Source organism: Oryctolagus cuniculus, chromosome 16, assembly GCF_964237555.1.
Source record: "Oryctolagus cuniculus chromosome 16, mOryCun1.1, whole genome shotgun sequence".
In the NCBI taxonomy this organism is placed as follows: Eukaryota; Metazoa; Chordata; class Mammalia; order Lagomorpha; family Leporidae; genus Oryctolagus; species Oryctolagus cuniculus.
Window position 1 is genome coordinate 51,620,569 of NC_091447.1, and position 14,892 is coordinate 51,635,460.

General features: G+C 63.4%; 1 protein-coding gene across 2 annotated transcripts; it reads right to left on the bottom strand.

The window, feature by feature from the left end:
* Nucleotides 1-919: 919 nt before the first annotated feature.
* GCK (glucokinase) lies at nt 920-11,643 on the bottom strand. Of its 2 annotated transcripts, XM_070059879.1 has the most exons (10): nt 11,419-11,643; nt 7,618-7,780; nt 7,010-7,164; nt 6,212-6,331; nt 5,176-5,271; nt 4,999-5,098; nt 3,301-3,484; nt 2,371-2,526; nt 1,953-2,186; nt 920-1,840 (listed from the first exon to the last, which is right to left on the bottom strand). In XM_070059879.1, exons 1-10 carry the CDS (start codon nt 11,464-11,466, stop codon nt 1,696-1,698), a joined length of 1,401 nt encoding a protein of 466 aa, XP_069915980.1. In that variant the 5' UTR covers nt 11,467-11,643; the 3' UTR covers nt 920-1,695. The 2 variants fall into 2 exon arrangements, with proteins under 2 accessions (XP_069915980.1, XP_069915981.1); XM_070059880.1 differs by lacking the exons at nt 4,999-5,098; nt 5,176-5,271; nt 6,212-6,331; ... (1 more) ...; nt 7,618-7,780; nt 11,419-11,643 and having other exon boundaries at nt 3,311-3,429.
* Between the last annotated feature and the right edge of the window lie 3,249 nt (nt 11,644-14,892).

Here is a 14,892-nt window from a genome sequence, read left to right on the forward strand (position 1 = left end):
TCACCCACGTGCCTCAGTGTGGGCCCTCACCCCTGAATCTTTGCAGGTCAACACGGTGCCTCAGACTGTCACACAAAGGAGAAAGAAACGGCCATTGACATAAAAATGTGTTCTGATATGTGAATGTTCCAATGTGAGCACATTTCGTCCTGATGAGCTAACCGGATGTTTGCACCAACTTAAATGACTGAGACTCCAAGAAGGAAGATAATCCAAGTAATTCCACATGAGAAATACCAGAAAACAGGACGAGGAAAACGTAACATAGAGATGGCCATTGGGGGGCCCACGCTCTGGTGCAGTGGATAAAGCCTCTGCCTGCGATGCCAGCATCCCTCATGGGCGCTGGCTCGAGTCCTGGCTGCTCCTCTTCCAATCCAATTCCCTAAAGCGCCTGGGAAGGCAGTGGAGCATGGCCCAAGTGCTTAGGCCCCCGCCACCCATGTGGGAGACCGGAAGAAGTTCCTGGTTCCTGGCTTTGACCTGGCCCAGCCCCAGCCATTGTGGCCATCTGGAGGGTGAATCAGTGGATGGAAGATCTCTCTCTGCCTAACTCTGCCTTTTAAATTAAATAAATCATTAAAAAAAAAAAAAAAAAGACAGTGCCTGGTGTCTCACAGCAGCCTCCGCGGGGACTTGGAAATTGTGACGATTCGGATCCCAGCCCCCCTCAGTGTCACCACCTCAGTGCTCTGAGGGGCCAGACCCCGCTGAGCAGAGCAGCGCCTGGCCGGGTGCTCCCCCTCCTGCCCGCAGGGCCGCCGGCACCTCTGAGCCCACGCGGGGGACGGCTGGCCTGCCGCTCTTCACACGCCTCAGAGGGACACACAGGGCCGGCCAGCGCGTCCGAGGGTGCGCAGTGTCTCTTCACACGCTGTCCCCAGGCCCTTGTGCACAAAGATCGGTGGCCAGACCACGGTCACATCTTTTGCATTTTTAATTAAAAACCCCACAGTCCCAGGGTGGGCATGGAGAGGGTGGGTGGCTCTGGAGAGGGGCCTGGGTAGCCCTGGGGTGTGGCAATGCTGCAGGGGTTCTTCCTGGGCTGGCCTGTGGAGGCCGACGGTGCCACTGCCCGTGGGTCCAGTCCAGAACTCCGGGTGCTCGGGCACTGGGGGTGGGGCGGCCCCTTGTGTGGCTCCCCCAGCATCTGAAGCCACAGGCAGGAATTCAGCCAGTCCTGGGGTCACCCTGCTGGCCGGTCTGCTCCCACCCAGCAACTGGATCCCCTCCCACGCGGTAAGTTCCCAGGGGAGCCCAACCAGGCCCAGCGTGGGAGGCAGGCCGTGTGGAAATGAGTGCCCAGCGCCCTTGGGGTGCTGGGTTCCCACAGGAAAGGCCTGCGGCGTTGGGAGTGTCTGTCCCTGTCCCTGTCCTGCCCAGCTCCCACCCCGCCAGTGCCCTGGGGCTGTCCCTCCAACCGACTCTGCCAACAGACTTGTGCTCCGATCCCCAGGGCTCTCCCCCAATTCCAGGGGTACAGTGGGTGGGGAGGCATCTGGGGTCCTCTCGAGCCCGGGCCCCCTGGCCAGCTGAGCTGGAGCCCCTGTTGGGAGCGCCGTCTGGGAGCCGGGTCCGCCCCGCGCGCGCGCCGATCTTACTGGCCCGGGCCCCCTGGCCGGCCGAGCTGGGAGCCCCTGTGGGGAGCGCCGTCCCCGTGGAGCCGGGTCCGCCCCGCGCGCGCCGCCGCCGCTCTCACTGGGCCAGCATGCAGGCCTTCTTGCAGGCCACGGCCGAGACCAGCGCGGCACCCCGGCCGCTGCCTTCCTCCGACTCGATGAAGGTGATCTCGCAGCTGGGCGTCAGCCTGCGCACGCTGGCGTGGAACCGCTCCTTGAAGCTGCACGGGGGTTGGGGTGGGGGTAAGCGGGGCTTCGCGGCTCCCAGCGCGCTCCAGACCGGCCCGGCCATCCCCAGGCGCGGCGGCGGCGGCGGCGGCGGCGGGGGCTCACCTGGGGTGCAGCTTGTACACCGAGCCGTCCACGCCCACCGTGATGCGCATCACGTCCATGCCGCGGCTCTCGCGCATGCGGTTGATGACGCCCGCCAGCCCGGCCGAGCACATGTGCGCGGCGCGCGTGGACACGCTCTCGCAGGCGCGCCGCACGATGTCGCAGTCGGCGGCCGAGGGCCGCAGCCCCAGCGTGCTCAGGATGTTGTGGGTCTGCTTGCGGTCCCCGGAGTCGCTGCGGGGGCGAGAGGGCCACTGAGGGTCGCTCGGCGCCCGGCCAGCCCAGCACTGTGTTTGGGGCTTGGTTCGCTGGAGACCAGCGGCCTCCTGCCCAGGACAGGTCCCTCTGAGACCGGGTCTCTGCCGCGCCGGCCGGCCCGGGGCGCCGGATCCCTGAGCCCCACCCGCCCTGCACGCACCTCTCCACCTGGGACACAAAGCGCGTCTCGAAGGCGCCGCGCGTGCGCAGCTGCTCCGAGGCCTCGCCGTGGAACAGCAGGTTCTCGTCCACCAGCTTCAGCAGCAGGAGCCGCACCAGCTCGCCCATGTACTTGCCGCCGATGAGCTTTTCGTACCTGGACACCGGGCCCCCGGTCACACATCCCCGTGCTGGAGGCCCCCACTGCCCTGCACCCACGGGTCACCAGGAGGCCGCGTGGCAGCGCCGGGAGCCTCCAGGGTTCTGCTCCACTCGTTTCAACCCTGGTTTTAGGAGCTTGGAGCACTGGGGACCTCCGTGGTCAGACAGGCCAGGGGCTCCCTGGCCCCTCTGAGGCCTCCTGCGGGGGCTGGGACATCCGTCCTCCCACAGCCTCCCAGGCTGCAGTGGAAACCACGGCCCAGGCGGTGAACGCCTTGCCAAAGGTGCTGGCGTGGTCGCCGTGAGCTCTGAGGCCCTGTGTCTCGCTGCAATGCTGCTGACCTAACAGAGGTCCATCAACGTGCTGCAGGAAGCAAAGGCCTCTGGGCAGGCCTGGCAGGAGCGGGCGGCTGACGCGAGGCAGCTGTGGCTCAGGACCCAGCCCCGGCTTCCCAGCCTGTGTCCTGCAGCCTACAGCATCCACAGACCACTGCTGTCCAGCCTGTGGCTGCCGACAACCTGCACTGTGCCTGGGTGACCCTTGGGGAGGGAGAAGCCACCCCATCTGACCACAGCTGTGGCTAAGTCCACATCTGCCTGTTCCGCGGCCGCAGGGGCCAGGGCGGGGACCGAGTGCCAGGCAGGGAGGCATCTGCCCTCTGCTCTCCCCAGAGCTGATCGAGAACGAGCCCGTTAACTGCGAGGCCGGGCGCCCATCTGCTGCGCCCCGGCGCGAGCAGCCCAGAGCCGGGCGGGGGCGCGTCCTTACAGCTGCTGACCGGGGTTCGCGGAGCTCTCGTCCACCATGCGGTCGTACTCCAGCAGGAACTCGTCCAGCTCGCCCGAGTCCCCGAAGGCGCCCCACTCGGTGTTGACGCACATGCGGCCCTCGTCGCCCTCCACCAGCTCCACGTTCTGCATCTCCTCCATGTAGCAGGCATTGCAGCCAGTGCCTGGGGCGGGGGGGGGGGCAGGGGTCAGCCCCCGCTGGGGAGAGGCACCTCCTGAGGAGTTTCCCCCCACACACCGCAGGAAGCTTCCCTAGTCACCCCCACCCGCGGCCTCCCACGCCTGGGTGAAGGGTCTTCCCGCACTGCCTGGCGCAGCAGAGGAGCGCCAGGGGCTACAGGGCTGGGCTGGCTGCGTGACCCTGGCAGGAGGGGCTGGTCTTGGGGGTGTCCTCTCCCCTAAGGGCAACAGTGACACTGTCTTTGCTCCTTGCTGGCTGGTTGGGAGGCCAGAAGGAAACTGACAAGTGTGTCTCCAGTGAGAGATGGCTTGCGGCGTCAGGTTGTGTCTGTGTACCGCCTGTGTTTTCTGGTACTTTCCATGCCCCTGTTTGAGTGTCTGTCCTGGACAGTGTTTGGGGGGTGCCCCAAAATGAACAAGGTCCCGGGTGAGCCTTGGAGCAGCGCTTGCTGCAGAATTTGTCCCGTGTGGGCCCTGGGCCAAGTCAAAGTGCGGAGTCCTGGTGCGTGAGTTAGGACGCGCTTCAGCGGGGAAGCAGCGGCGACAGGCAGGGAGAGGAGACTGCCTGGGCTGCACGCTCGGTGGCTACAAGCCACCCAGTGATGCAGCCTTTGACGTGACTTCTCCCAGCTTCTGGACCTTGGTCATTGTTCCTGACACAGTTTTAAGCACTGAGCACCACATTTGTGGACAGCTGTGAGCTGCTGGCCACCCCTGCTGCCTCTGCCCTGGGTGAGTGCAGCCAGCAGACATCTGCGACACCCCCCCCTGCGCCCCGGCTGAGTTTCCCTGGGCAGGTGTCTGAGGGCCTCAGGCAGCTGTGGAGGAGGGGCAGGGGGCTAGGGTGGGGGCTGGGGCTCCCCATCAGAATGGTGAGCGTGGAGGTAAAAGACAGGAAGCAAGGAGAGACGAGTGAGGCCAGGCTGGAGCTGGAACCCGGTGTGTGTGTTTCGAGTTTGCATGCCTGTGCCTCTGTGCTATTTCGGGGCATGTAATTACAGACAGAAGGGAGGCAGGAGCACAAACAGGGGCCTTTCAGACTCCCCGGGGACACAGACCCGGAACACTCACTTCCTGGGTGACCAGGGCCCGGAATCCAGAAAAACACCCAAGCCTGTGTGTGTTGCACACAGCGGAGCCAATTGGACCGCCCCTCAGAGAGCCTCTTGGAGCCAGCCCCGGGACTTCTCAGAGAGGCTTGAGAGGCTGGGAGGCTCCTGCCTGGGGAGGGGCCTGGGTGGGTTCTCAGCAGGACCTGGGGCTGGGGCCGGGACGGCAGAGCTGGGGGCGTGTGGGGGGCAGGGAGGGTGGGCAGGAGAAGGGGTCGTGGGGAGGGTCGGAGAGGGGCTGGGGCAGGCCCACAGTAGAACCTTCCAGGAAGGGATGGCGCCACCATTGCTATCCTCTCCCGCTTGGACAGTCCTTCCGGTCTGACCTGTTTACAGGACGCGGTGTTCCGGCCCCAGCCAGAAGGGAGTCCTGCAGGTGGGAGCCTTACCCACGATCATGCCGACCTCGCACTGGCGGTCTTCGTAGTAGCAGGAGATCATGGTGGCCACCGTGTCGTTCACCATGGCCACCACGTCCATCTCAAAGTCCTGCGGAGAAGCACGGAGGCCGTGTCGGGGCTGGGGTCAGAGGCCAGCCTGGGCGGGGCTGCGGGCTGGGAGCTCACCCCTCTGCGCTTGATGGCATCTCGCAGGAGCCCCACGATGTTGTTCCCTTCAGCCCCCGAGGCCTTGAAGCCCTTGGTCCAGTTGAGGAGGATGCCCTGTGGGGAGAGGACGCTGGCCAGGGACCTTCGGCCCTTCCTGGGCCTGTCTGGGCCACAGGGTCACACACCCCCTTTCCAGACAAAGAAAGGAGCGGGGTGTGCCCGAATATCTCGGATTTCTGCAGGGCTGGGTTCCAGCCGCCTTGAGAAGGTTTGTGCTGCAAAGCCCAGAGAGGGGGCAGGTCCCCAGCCGAGCAGCCCTGGCTCCCGCTGGGGCCCCTCTCCTGCCGCTGCCCACAGACGCATCACCTGCCTGGCCCCCTGCCTCTCTCCAGGGACTGGGGTGTGGCGGAGCCGTGGGGGTGTTGCTGCCACCAGCTGTCACCTGGCCCTGTTTCTGACCCAGAGGAGACATTTCATTTCTCTGAAAGGCAGGCCGACAGAGCTCTCCCAGCTGCAGGCCCAAGCCAGGAGCCAGGAACTCAATCTGGCTCTCCCGTGTGGTGGCAGGGAGCCAACTACTTGAGCCATCACCACCGCCTCCCAGCGTGCGAGTCAGCGGGAAAGGGGATCAGGAACAGCGTGGAGACTCAGGATGGGGCGTGCTAAGACCCTGCCACGTGTGTGTTCGTGGTTTACCTGTGGAGAACTAACTGGCTGGCTGACTTGCAGGCTTGTGGCAGGGTGGGGGACACGTGGTGATGACTCCGCCGGGGCAGTGTGCCGTCCTGAGGGTCCGTGGGCAGCTGGAGCCCCTCCCCACCCTGGGCAGCCCTGCAGCTCCTTATCCCAGAGGGTGCTTCCGGGTGCCAGCAGGGGATCGGGTGATGGGTGCATGTACACGCTCCGGGCGTGTGGGGCTCGGGCACCAGGGAGTCGGCTGGCGAGCTGCCTGTTTTCCAAAGCCCCACTCTGCCTCCTGGACCCGGGCTCTCCCTGCACGGGGCAGGGGCAGGGACGCCCAAGTCAGCGGAGGGAGAGTGCTTGCGGCCCCCACCTTGTCGATGTCTTCGTGCCGCACAGGAAAGGAGAAGGTGAAACCCAGTGGCAGCTTCTTGTGCTTCAGCTGGTGCTTGTCCAGGAAGTCGGAGATGCACTCGGAGATGTAGTCGAAGAGCTGCAGGACGAGCCCGGGGCTGGCCTCCGGCTGCTGTGCGTGGCCACCCTCCTGCCCTCCCCTGGTCAGCCGCCGCTGTGGGGCTCAGGTCCCAAGTCTCCCCAGAGCCCTGCTGATGCACCCCCCCCCCCCCCGCGCCAGCTGGGCCCTGTGAGCTCCAGCTCGGGCCTGGGCTATCATCCTGCCAGACTCTGATGGTGGCACACCCCACGCCCCTAACTGACTTCTGCCACCGCTGGTACTTCCAGTGTCCTGGCTGTCCTGCCTCTGCTGAAGGCCACTGCAGCCTCCTTGCCCCATCCTGGTCCTGTCCACACTGGGCACTGCTCAGAGCTGTCTGGTGGACCAAGCTCCCTGCTGAGCACCAGGGCCCAGGGAGGTGTCCCCATCATCCTCTCCCTTCTTGAATCACGCCCGATTCCAGCAGACAGCAAGCTACAGGTGCAGGGGGCGCAGCCTTCTGCCTCAGAACCCTGTGTCCTAGAACCCGACAGCCTCTGCCGGGCTGGGGCTGGGGGCTCTGGCTTTGCTGCCTCCCCCAGGGCTCATTCTGCTCCACGGGCCTTGCTTCCTGGCAGGCCTTGGGCGGTGATAGGGGGGCGCTGCTGTTGGGACCAGCCGAGCCTACCCGGGCTCCTGAGAGCCCACTCACCCCCGGCCCCGCCCCCCGGCCCTCACCATCTCAGCGGTGCCGGTCATGGCGTCCTCAGGGATGGAGTACATCTGGTGCTTGGTCTTCACGCTCCACTGCCCCTCCTCGCCCTCCCCCACCTTCACCAGCATCACCCGGAAGTTGGTGCCACCCAGGTCCAGGGAGAGGAAGTCCCCGACTTCTGCAGAGGTGAGAGAAAGCCTCAGCTCACCACGCTGCCTGGGGGTGGCAGGAGAGCTGGGCGGGGCTGCCGGCCACTCAGGCCAGTTGTGGGAGGGGCCGAAGGTGACCTGAGGAACCCGTGGGAAACCCCTGCCCTGGAGTGGCAGAGGAACTAGAACAACAGGCAGACCCATGGCTGGGCAGGGCTCTCCCAAGTGACCATGTGGAAAAGGCCCTGGTTACGAGATGAAGAAAGCTGGTGTCCCTGGGGACTGGTGGCTCCATGGTGGACTGGGGCACCCCAGGACTGGACCAGAGGAGCCGGGCTGAGCACTCCTGCTTCCCAGGAGACTGCCCCAGGCTCACCGGGAGCAGCAGGGCCTTGGGAAGGCCTGGGTACTGCTGTGGGCTGGGTGTGACTGACGGCTGCTGGGGGCGGGGAGCCGGTCCCCCGCGGGCCTGCCCCGCGTACCCGAGCCTTCCGGGGTGGAGCGCACGTAGGTGGGCAGCATCTTCACGCTGGCCTCCTCGTGGGTCTCCAGCCGCAGGCCTCGGTCCATCTCCTTCTGCATGCGCCGCATCACCTTCTTCAGGTCCTCCTCGTGCAGCTGGAATTCCGCCAGGATCTGCTCCACCTGCGGGGCGGTGGGGGGGGAGACCGCTGTCGCCAGGTGCATCCCGCACACCCGGGGTCTCCCTGTCCTCTGACCCCGGGTCTGAGCAGAGCTAAGTTAGACAAGTTCCGTGCAGGCCCTCAGCATGCAGCCAGAGTGTGCTGGGGTGTGTGTGTGGCAGGGGCGGGGCTTTGGTCCTGAGGATGTCTCTGTGGCCCTGTCTCCTCACCCCTCAGACTGGGGCAAGGGGAGGTGGAGGCAGGGCTGGGCCACAGGCAGTGGCATCACTGTGTAGCCTGCTGCTAGGACCCGTGGCAGGAGATCCTGCGGCCAGCCCGTGTCAGAGGGTGCTCCAGGGCTCTTAGGAGTGACCTTGACGCCTCCGGGGTGTCTGGCTCCCAAAGCAGGGCCCTCCAGAGCAGAGGTGTGGGCCACACAGGAGGCAGGTCTGCATGTGTGGGGGTCTGCACATGCAGCTCCTGTGTGCGTGGATGGCCTGCAGTGTGGCCACCCCCGCCCCCAGTGGCGTGACGCCAGGCAGGGTGCAGCCTCGGCTCAGCCCACGCATCCCCAGTGAACTGAACCCTGAGGTGGACAGCCACATGCCTGTGGCCTCACACCCAGCTGTGGAGAGCAGGTCCCAGTGACACACTGGTTATCCTGGGCAGCAGCACGAATCACCCTAAAGCTTTAATTCTGAACCAAGAAGGAGACAGAAAGGCACCGGGTAAACGCTGTGGGTCTGATCTCTGCAAAAGCCCCCATTCGGGGCCAGGTTTAGCTTCGTGGCTAACAGGCCCAAGTCTCGTATCCGAGTGCCTGGACTGGAGACTCGGCTCTGGCTCTTGACCCCAGCTTCCTGCCAGTGCAGATTCTGGGAGGCAGAGCGACTGAGTTCCTGCAACCCACAGGGAGATCTGGATCGAGCTCCTGGGTCCCGGCTTTGGTCCAGCTCAGCCGTGTTGTTGAGGGCATTTGGAAGTGGAGCAGTGAGGGAATGGACCAGTGGAGGGGAGCCTCTCTGTCTCTCTCTGCCTCTCCAACAAATATAAATTTATTTTATTGCTATTATTTTTTACTAAAGCTCACACTCTGTGCTACACACACTCTGAATTCCAGCCAGGAGGCACCACCGCCACTTGCCCTCTTCCTTGGTTTTCAGAACCCAGATTTTGCTGGGAGCGGGGGCCAGTCGCACATTAAGCCGTGATGGGCTAAGCCAAGCACTGCAGTCCGGTGATGGGCTTAGAGGTGGGCGTGCGGCCCGGTTCCGGTCACTGACAGGTGAAGCGAAGCCTGACTTTTCCAGGGCAAAGGAAAGCGCCAGTGCCCCTGAATGTGCGAGGGCAGCTTTCTGTTCTACGTGTGGAGGTGATGACCAAAAGGATTTGTCAGCCGGCTTCCCACCACGAGCAGACAGGCTGCGGCAGGGTGGGGACCTGTTCACTTCCAATAGCAGAAGAGAGACGGATGCCAGACCCCCACCTCCACATGCCGGCCACGGAGCAAATACCACCCACCCACCACACCATGGGTAGTGGCTTCTGTTTCCTGCAGCCCAAACCATTCTGAACAGATACCAATCCTTGGTCAAGAACCACTTTTCTTGGGGCTGGCACTGTGGCGTAGTGGGTAAAGCCACTGCCTGCAGTGCCGGCATCCCATATGGGCACCGGTTCGAGTCCCAGCTGTTCCACTTCTGATCCAGCTCTCTGCTATGAAAGCAGTAGAAGATGGCCCAAGTCATTGGGCCCCTGCACCCACATGGGAGACCCAGAAGAAGCTCCTGGCTCCTGGCTTCGGATTGGTGCAGCTCCAGCTGTTGCAGCCATTTGGGGAGTGAACAGCAGATTGAAGACCTTTCTCTCTGCCTCTCCTCTCTCTGTGTAACTCTTTCAAATAAATAAATAAATCTTAGAAAAAAAAAAAAGAACCACTTTTCCTAATGATGCCCTGCACATAACATGTAAACCCAGAAAGGAATGGGGCTGGCATGCTGTGATAAAAGACGGAAACTAACAGCCAGGATGGCTGAGCACTGGCTGTTCTCAGCCCAGGGTGAGGGGTGGGAGTGTGGCCTGTGCCGTCCCTGTGGGACGCACCCCTGCAGGTGTCCCAGCGCACTCTGGAACGGCCCAGGCTGTCAAAGGTCCCCAGCTGCAGCCCGTGCCTCCTCTGTCCTTCCCACCCCTGCCCATGCAGTCTGTGCCGAGAGCTGGCGAGCGAGACGACTCACACCCGCTGCACCCATCACACGCCTGGTGTGGGCTGGAGCTTTCCCACGGCAGGGGCACAGGTACACACAACCGACACGATGTGGCTGGGGCCGGGCTCTTCTCCCGGGACGCACTTGTTCAGAGACCTGACCGTGGGCTTTGAATACAGTGATGCTGACCCCGTTAGCTTCCCCAGCAGCCTGGGAAATGCGGGTTCTGCGAACCCCAGGGAGCTGCTGATTACCCAAGTGTGTCCCTGGGAGAACACAGCACCCACAGCCTGGCCTGCCCAGCCCTGGGACACCCAGGCTTCTCCTGCTGACCTTGCCCAAGGTCACATAATCAAGACCCAGGGCACAACCAAGGCTGCCCGAGGCCCTGAGATCCCCTACTGCGGGCAGATGCTGACTGCACGTGTGTGGGGCCCAGGAGACCAGCAGCAGGCCCCACTCCCAGGAGCGGCGGGAAGAATGGAGTCACACCCTGGGCAGTTGGGTGATGAGGAAGGCAGGCAGGGGCAAAGGCTGAGCCCTGGTGCCAGGCAGTCCCATGTGCTAGAAGGGGTGGAAGGCTGGGGCAGCTTTGGCGGCACAGTGGGGGCAGTCAGGATGCCGTGAGGCACAGCAAGTCTGGAGGGAGCACAGCGAGTTGGCTTGCGACAGACTGAGGCTTGGACTGGCGGAGGAAGCGTTTGGGAAGACCCCTGGGGCTGAAGGGTGGACTTGCTCCCGGCCGTGCCATGTCTGCCCGCCCTGGCTCGGTGGCTGCTGGCTCCAGGAGGCCAGGGTGCAGGGAGCACATCTGAAAGCTGCCAGTAGGGAGACAACCTTGGGACCACAGGCCAGGGTGAGGTCACTGCTGTGTCCAGGTTGAGGGGAGCAGTGCTGGGCAGGCAGGGCTGCCATGGCAGGACTCATGTCTGCCTCACACCGTGAGCAGGGCCTGGAGACCCCTCCCCAGAACGCAGTGAACAGGCAGGACGCTGAGGGCCCCGTTCCACAGATGACGAGGCCGAGGTTGGCCCAACACTGGGACAGGCGGCCTAGGAGGCCCACGGAGGCACCACGGGCCCTAAAGGACATGGCCAAGGGCCACATGTCCAGCTACAGCTCTGGCCTTGGGTGGCTGTGGACAGTAGGAGTGACCCTGGGCTGCCCACTGTCTCCTGAGAGCAAGATGGCATAGGATCTTCATGCTGCCTGACCGTGGAGCCAGGCTGGGCAGTCTGGACCCCAGGACTGCCCTAGCAGCTGCACCGTGGGTGGCCACAGCTAGCAAGGGATGGTGGGGAGAGTGGCCAGCTCGGGTACCGCTACCTTTGCCAGGACTCCCATTGGCACAGGGGTCCAGTGCCTGCTCGCCACCCCCAGACCCCAATCTAGAATCTGTAAAACCCATGTGCTGCCCACACCAGGGTCCCTTGGGCTGTGGGGGGGTCCTTACCAGACTCGTGGCTGTCTGGGCCTGCCTCCTTGTGGCTTCCATGGTCATATCCCAGGGTGCAAGGAGAAGGAGGCTTTGGGGGAAATGGAGACACTCCCGCCTGCTGAGGCTGGAGCACAGTGGTAGCCCTGTAGCCTGCGGTTGCCTGTACAAGCAAGGTCTGGCCCAGAGTCACCTAGGGCGGGCAGCCTGGGGCTTCTGCACTGAGGGCCAGCAGGTGGCTGCTGAAATAGCCTGCCCGCTGCCACAGGGCCAGGGGCAGGACCGGAAGGGCAGAGAGGCCGCTCAGGGTCAAAGTGGACAGGACATGGGGCAGGCCCGGGGCAGGCTGTGCGCCCTCTGAGCACAGGTCGGGAGGGACTGTCGGCAGTCCCGCCGCCCTCTACCTCTTGTGAGGGTAGGGCATCTCCAGGCTGCCCTGGGGGCTGGGGTGCTCAGAGAGAGGCTCGCAGACGGGTGTCCTGAGGGATGCAGCCGGTGCCGGTGCCCGTGCCTGGTGGCCCTGCATCTGCACAGAGCTCCATGTGCCTTTCCTACAACCAGAGACCTGCATGGTGCGTGGGTGATGAGGGTGGGCCAGTGGCTGGGAGCCAGGTCCAAGGCTTTTGCAGGAAGGACCTGGCCCTGAGCGTGGTGGGGCTGGAAAAGAGGAACACAGGACCCAGGGGCGCCTGATGCTCAGGGCAGCCAGCAGGGACCCGAGGGCAGCAGGGCCCTCAGCCCACCAGCACCCGGCCAGCCGCTGGCTCCGGACTACTGCAGGAGCTGCAGGCAGGGGCAAGTCCCCGGGACACCCAGATGCCCCCTAAGTAGGAGCACACGCTGCAGCTGACACTCTGCCATCATTCACTGTGGCCCTGCCTCCGAATGCCTCAATCCAAAAGCCAAACAGGAAGGAGGGCAGGTCTGAGGTTTTGTGTCTGCCGAGCCCAGGCCTGGGGCTCCATTTGGGTGTACATATCCTGGGGGCAGGCGGCATCTTCCCAGGCCCCAGCCTGGGCTCGCTCAGGAGTGACCCTGACATGGCCTGCACCAGCTGGTCCTTGCCAAGCTCTGCTAAAAATAGCCCGAGCTGAAGGCGGTTCCGGGTCCACAGGTCCCTTGTCGGCACGCCAGGCTCTCCCGCCAATGGCGAGGTGCTCACCCCCGAGGAAGCCCTTGACACGATTGATCCCTTTCCCAAAATAGAGCAGAGACGGCCTCACCAGATCCGTGTGACAGGCCACGATGCCCACCCCTGGCTCCCAGCCTCTGTTTGCTCGTGGGGGTGGGCTTATGCCAGGGTTGGTGTTGGGGTTGCTTTTGGGACCAGCCAGGCCAAGCATGTGCCAAGCCGGCACCTCGCCGGCCTGGTGCACAGCATGGGTCAGGAGGACCTACACCCTGCAGCCCCGTTCACGGGGAGATGGGCGCACAGGCACGGACGGAACAGGCGTGGCTGGGCTGCTCTTCCTCTCTGCAGGTAACCAGCTGGCCTTGCCTGGGGGCCATCTCCTCCCATTCCCCACCCCCTGGTCCTGTCTCTGGCTTCCTCTGCAGGTGGGGGAGCAACACTGGGGGCCAACACTGCTGCAAGCCAAGGTCCCTGGCCTGAAGTGCTTTGGGGTGGACAAGCCTGTCCTAAACTTGTCCAGACAGGAGGGGCCAGGAAGGGCAGGGCCTTGGGGTTGAGAGCTCAGAGTGGTGCCCTGGACACGCCTCAGTCTCCGGTGTCTCCAGGCTGTCCGAGGGCGATGGGGAAATGGGGCCGAGCAGTGCACCCGGGGCTGGGTGTCTCAGGAGACAGTGAGCTCCCCATTGAAGGGGAGGCACAGGAACAGAGAAAGAAGGGGTTGCTCTGTGTCCACTGTTGCTCTCGGGGCCGATCAACAGGCGGGACTTGGTTTTCTCTCTTGTTTTTGTGAAGGGACTCGCATGACAAAGTCAGTGATGGGTATTTATTCACTCCAGTATAAAAAATAGGGCACAGCCCACGCATTTGACTTCAGGGGGTGACTACATCAGTGATGCAGTCTTTTTTTTTTTTTTTTTTTAATTTTTTTTGACAGGCAGAGTGGACAGTGAGAGAGAGAGACAGAGAGAAAGGTCTTCCTTTGCTGTTGGTTCACCCCCCAATGGCCACCATGGCTGGCGCACTGCGGCCGGCGCACTGCGCTGATCCGAAGGCAGGAGCCAGGTGCTTCTCCTGGTCTCCCATGGGGTGCAGGGCCCAAGCACTTGGGCCATCCTCCACTGCCCTCCCGGGCCACAGCAGAGAGCTGGCCTGGAAGAGGGGCAACCGGGACAGAATCCGGCGCCCCGACCGGGACTAGAACCTGGTGTGCCAGCGCTGCAAGGCGGAGGATTAGCCTAGTGAGCCGTGGTGCCGGCCAGTGATGCAGTCTCTACATGCACTTGGCAGTGATGCTGACACAGACCTGCCTCTGCCGGCTGCAGCCAGCCTGGGTCACCAACAGGATGCCGGTCACAAACGCCACGATGGCTTCCACTCTGCTCTCGCTCTGGTGGCTCCCCCCGGGGCACACGGGCTGCGGGGCGCTGGGGACACGAGAAGCCAGTGGGAAGGTCCCTTGGGAGGAAGAGGAGCCTCAGCCACTGTGCAGCTCCCACTGGCCAGGCACGTGGGTGACCACCCCATCTCCTGCACAACCACCTCAGCAGAGACCCCAAGCCAGGCTTCCTGCTACCCGGCCTCAGAAAACCCACGGAGGCGCGTGAGAAGGAGAAGGCTTGTCGCTGGGAGCTGCTGGGTTCCAAGGCGGTTGGGTCCACAGCCGCGGACGACAAACACAGCGGAACCCAGTCAGAACACAGCCAGGCCCCTGCAGCCCAAGATCAGTGCCGGTGACCAGATCCCGCACCCAGGGGTCAGCACAGCACAGGTGAGTGAGCACCCTGCTGGTGGAAACACGAGTGATTTTAGCTTACTTCCCTCTCTGCTTTTCTGCGTATATATAAAATATTGATTATTTATTTGAAAGGCAAAGTTACAGAGAGGCAGGGGCAGAGCAAGCGAGGGTCTTCCATTCCTTGTTCACTCTCCAAATGGCCACTACGGCCGGAGCTGGGCCAATCCGAAGCCAGGAGCTGGGAGCTTCCCACATGGGTGCAGGGGCCCAAGGACTTGGGCCATCTTCTACTGCTTTTCCAGGCCATAGCAGAGAGCTGGATTGGAAGTAGAGCAGTCAAAACTTGAACCAGTGCCCATATGGGATGCCAGCACTGCAGGCGGTGGCTTTACCCACCAGGCCACAGTGTCGGCCCGTTTCCTGCTTTCTTATGTAATGAATGAGTTGTAACCAAGTCCTCTCTTAAATTCGTGAGAAGTCAGTCCTCTCTAAAAAGCAGGAAAACTGGAATGGTGGGCTCCTCTGGTCCTCTGAGCCCTGAGGCCCAGACTCCCAAGGGCGGAGGCTCACAGCCTAGCGAGCCGACTCTCCAGACCCCAGTGCAGGAGGGAGCCAGGACACCAGA

Coding starts and splice junctions, on each gene's coding strand:
- GCK (XM_070059879.1), bottom strand. CDS start 11,466: ATGACCATGGAAGCCACAAGGAGGCAGGCCCAGACAGCCACGAGTCTG. Junction 7,165..7,617: donor CTCCACCCCGGAAGGCTCGG/GTACGCGGGGCA, acceptor TCACCTCTGCAG/AAGTCGGGGACTTCCTCTCC. Junction 3,485..4,998: donor CGAGGTCGGCATGATCGTGG/GTAAGGCTCCCA, acceptor CCCCCGCCCCAG/GCACTGGCTGCAATGCCTGC.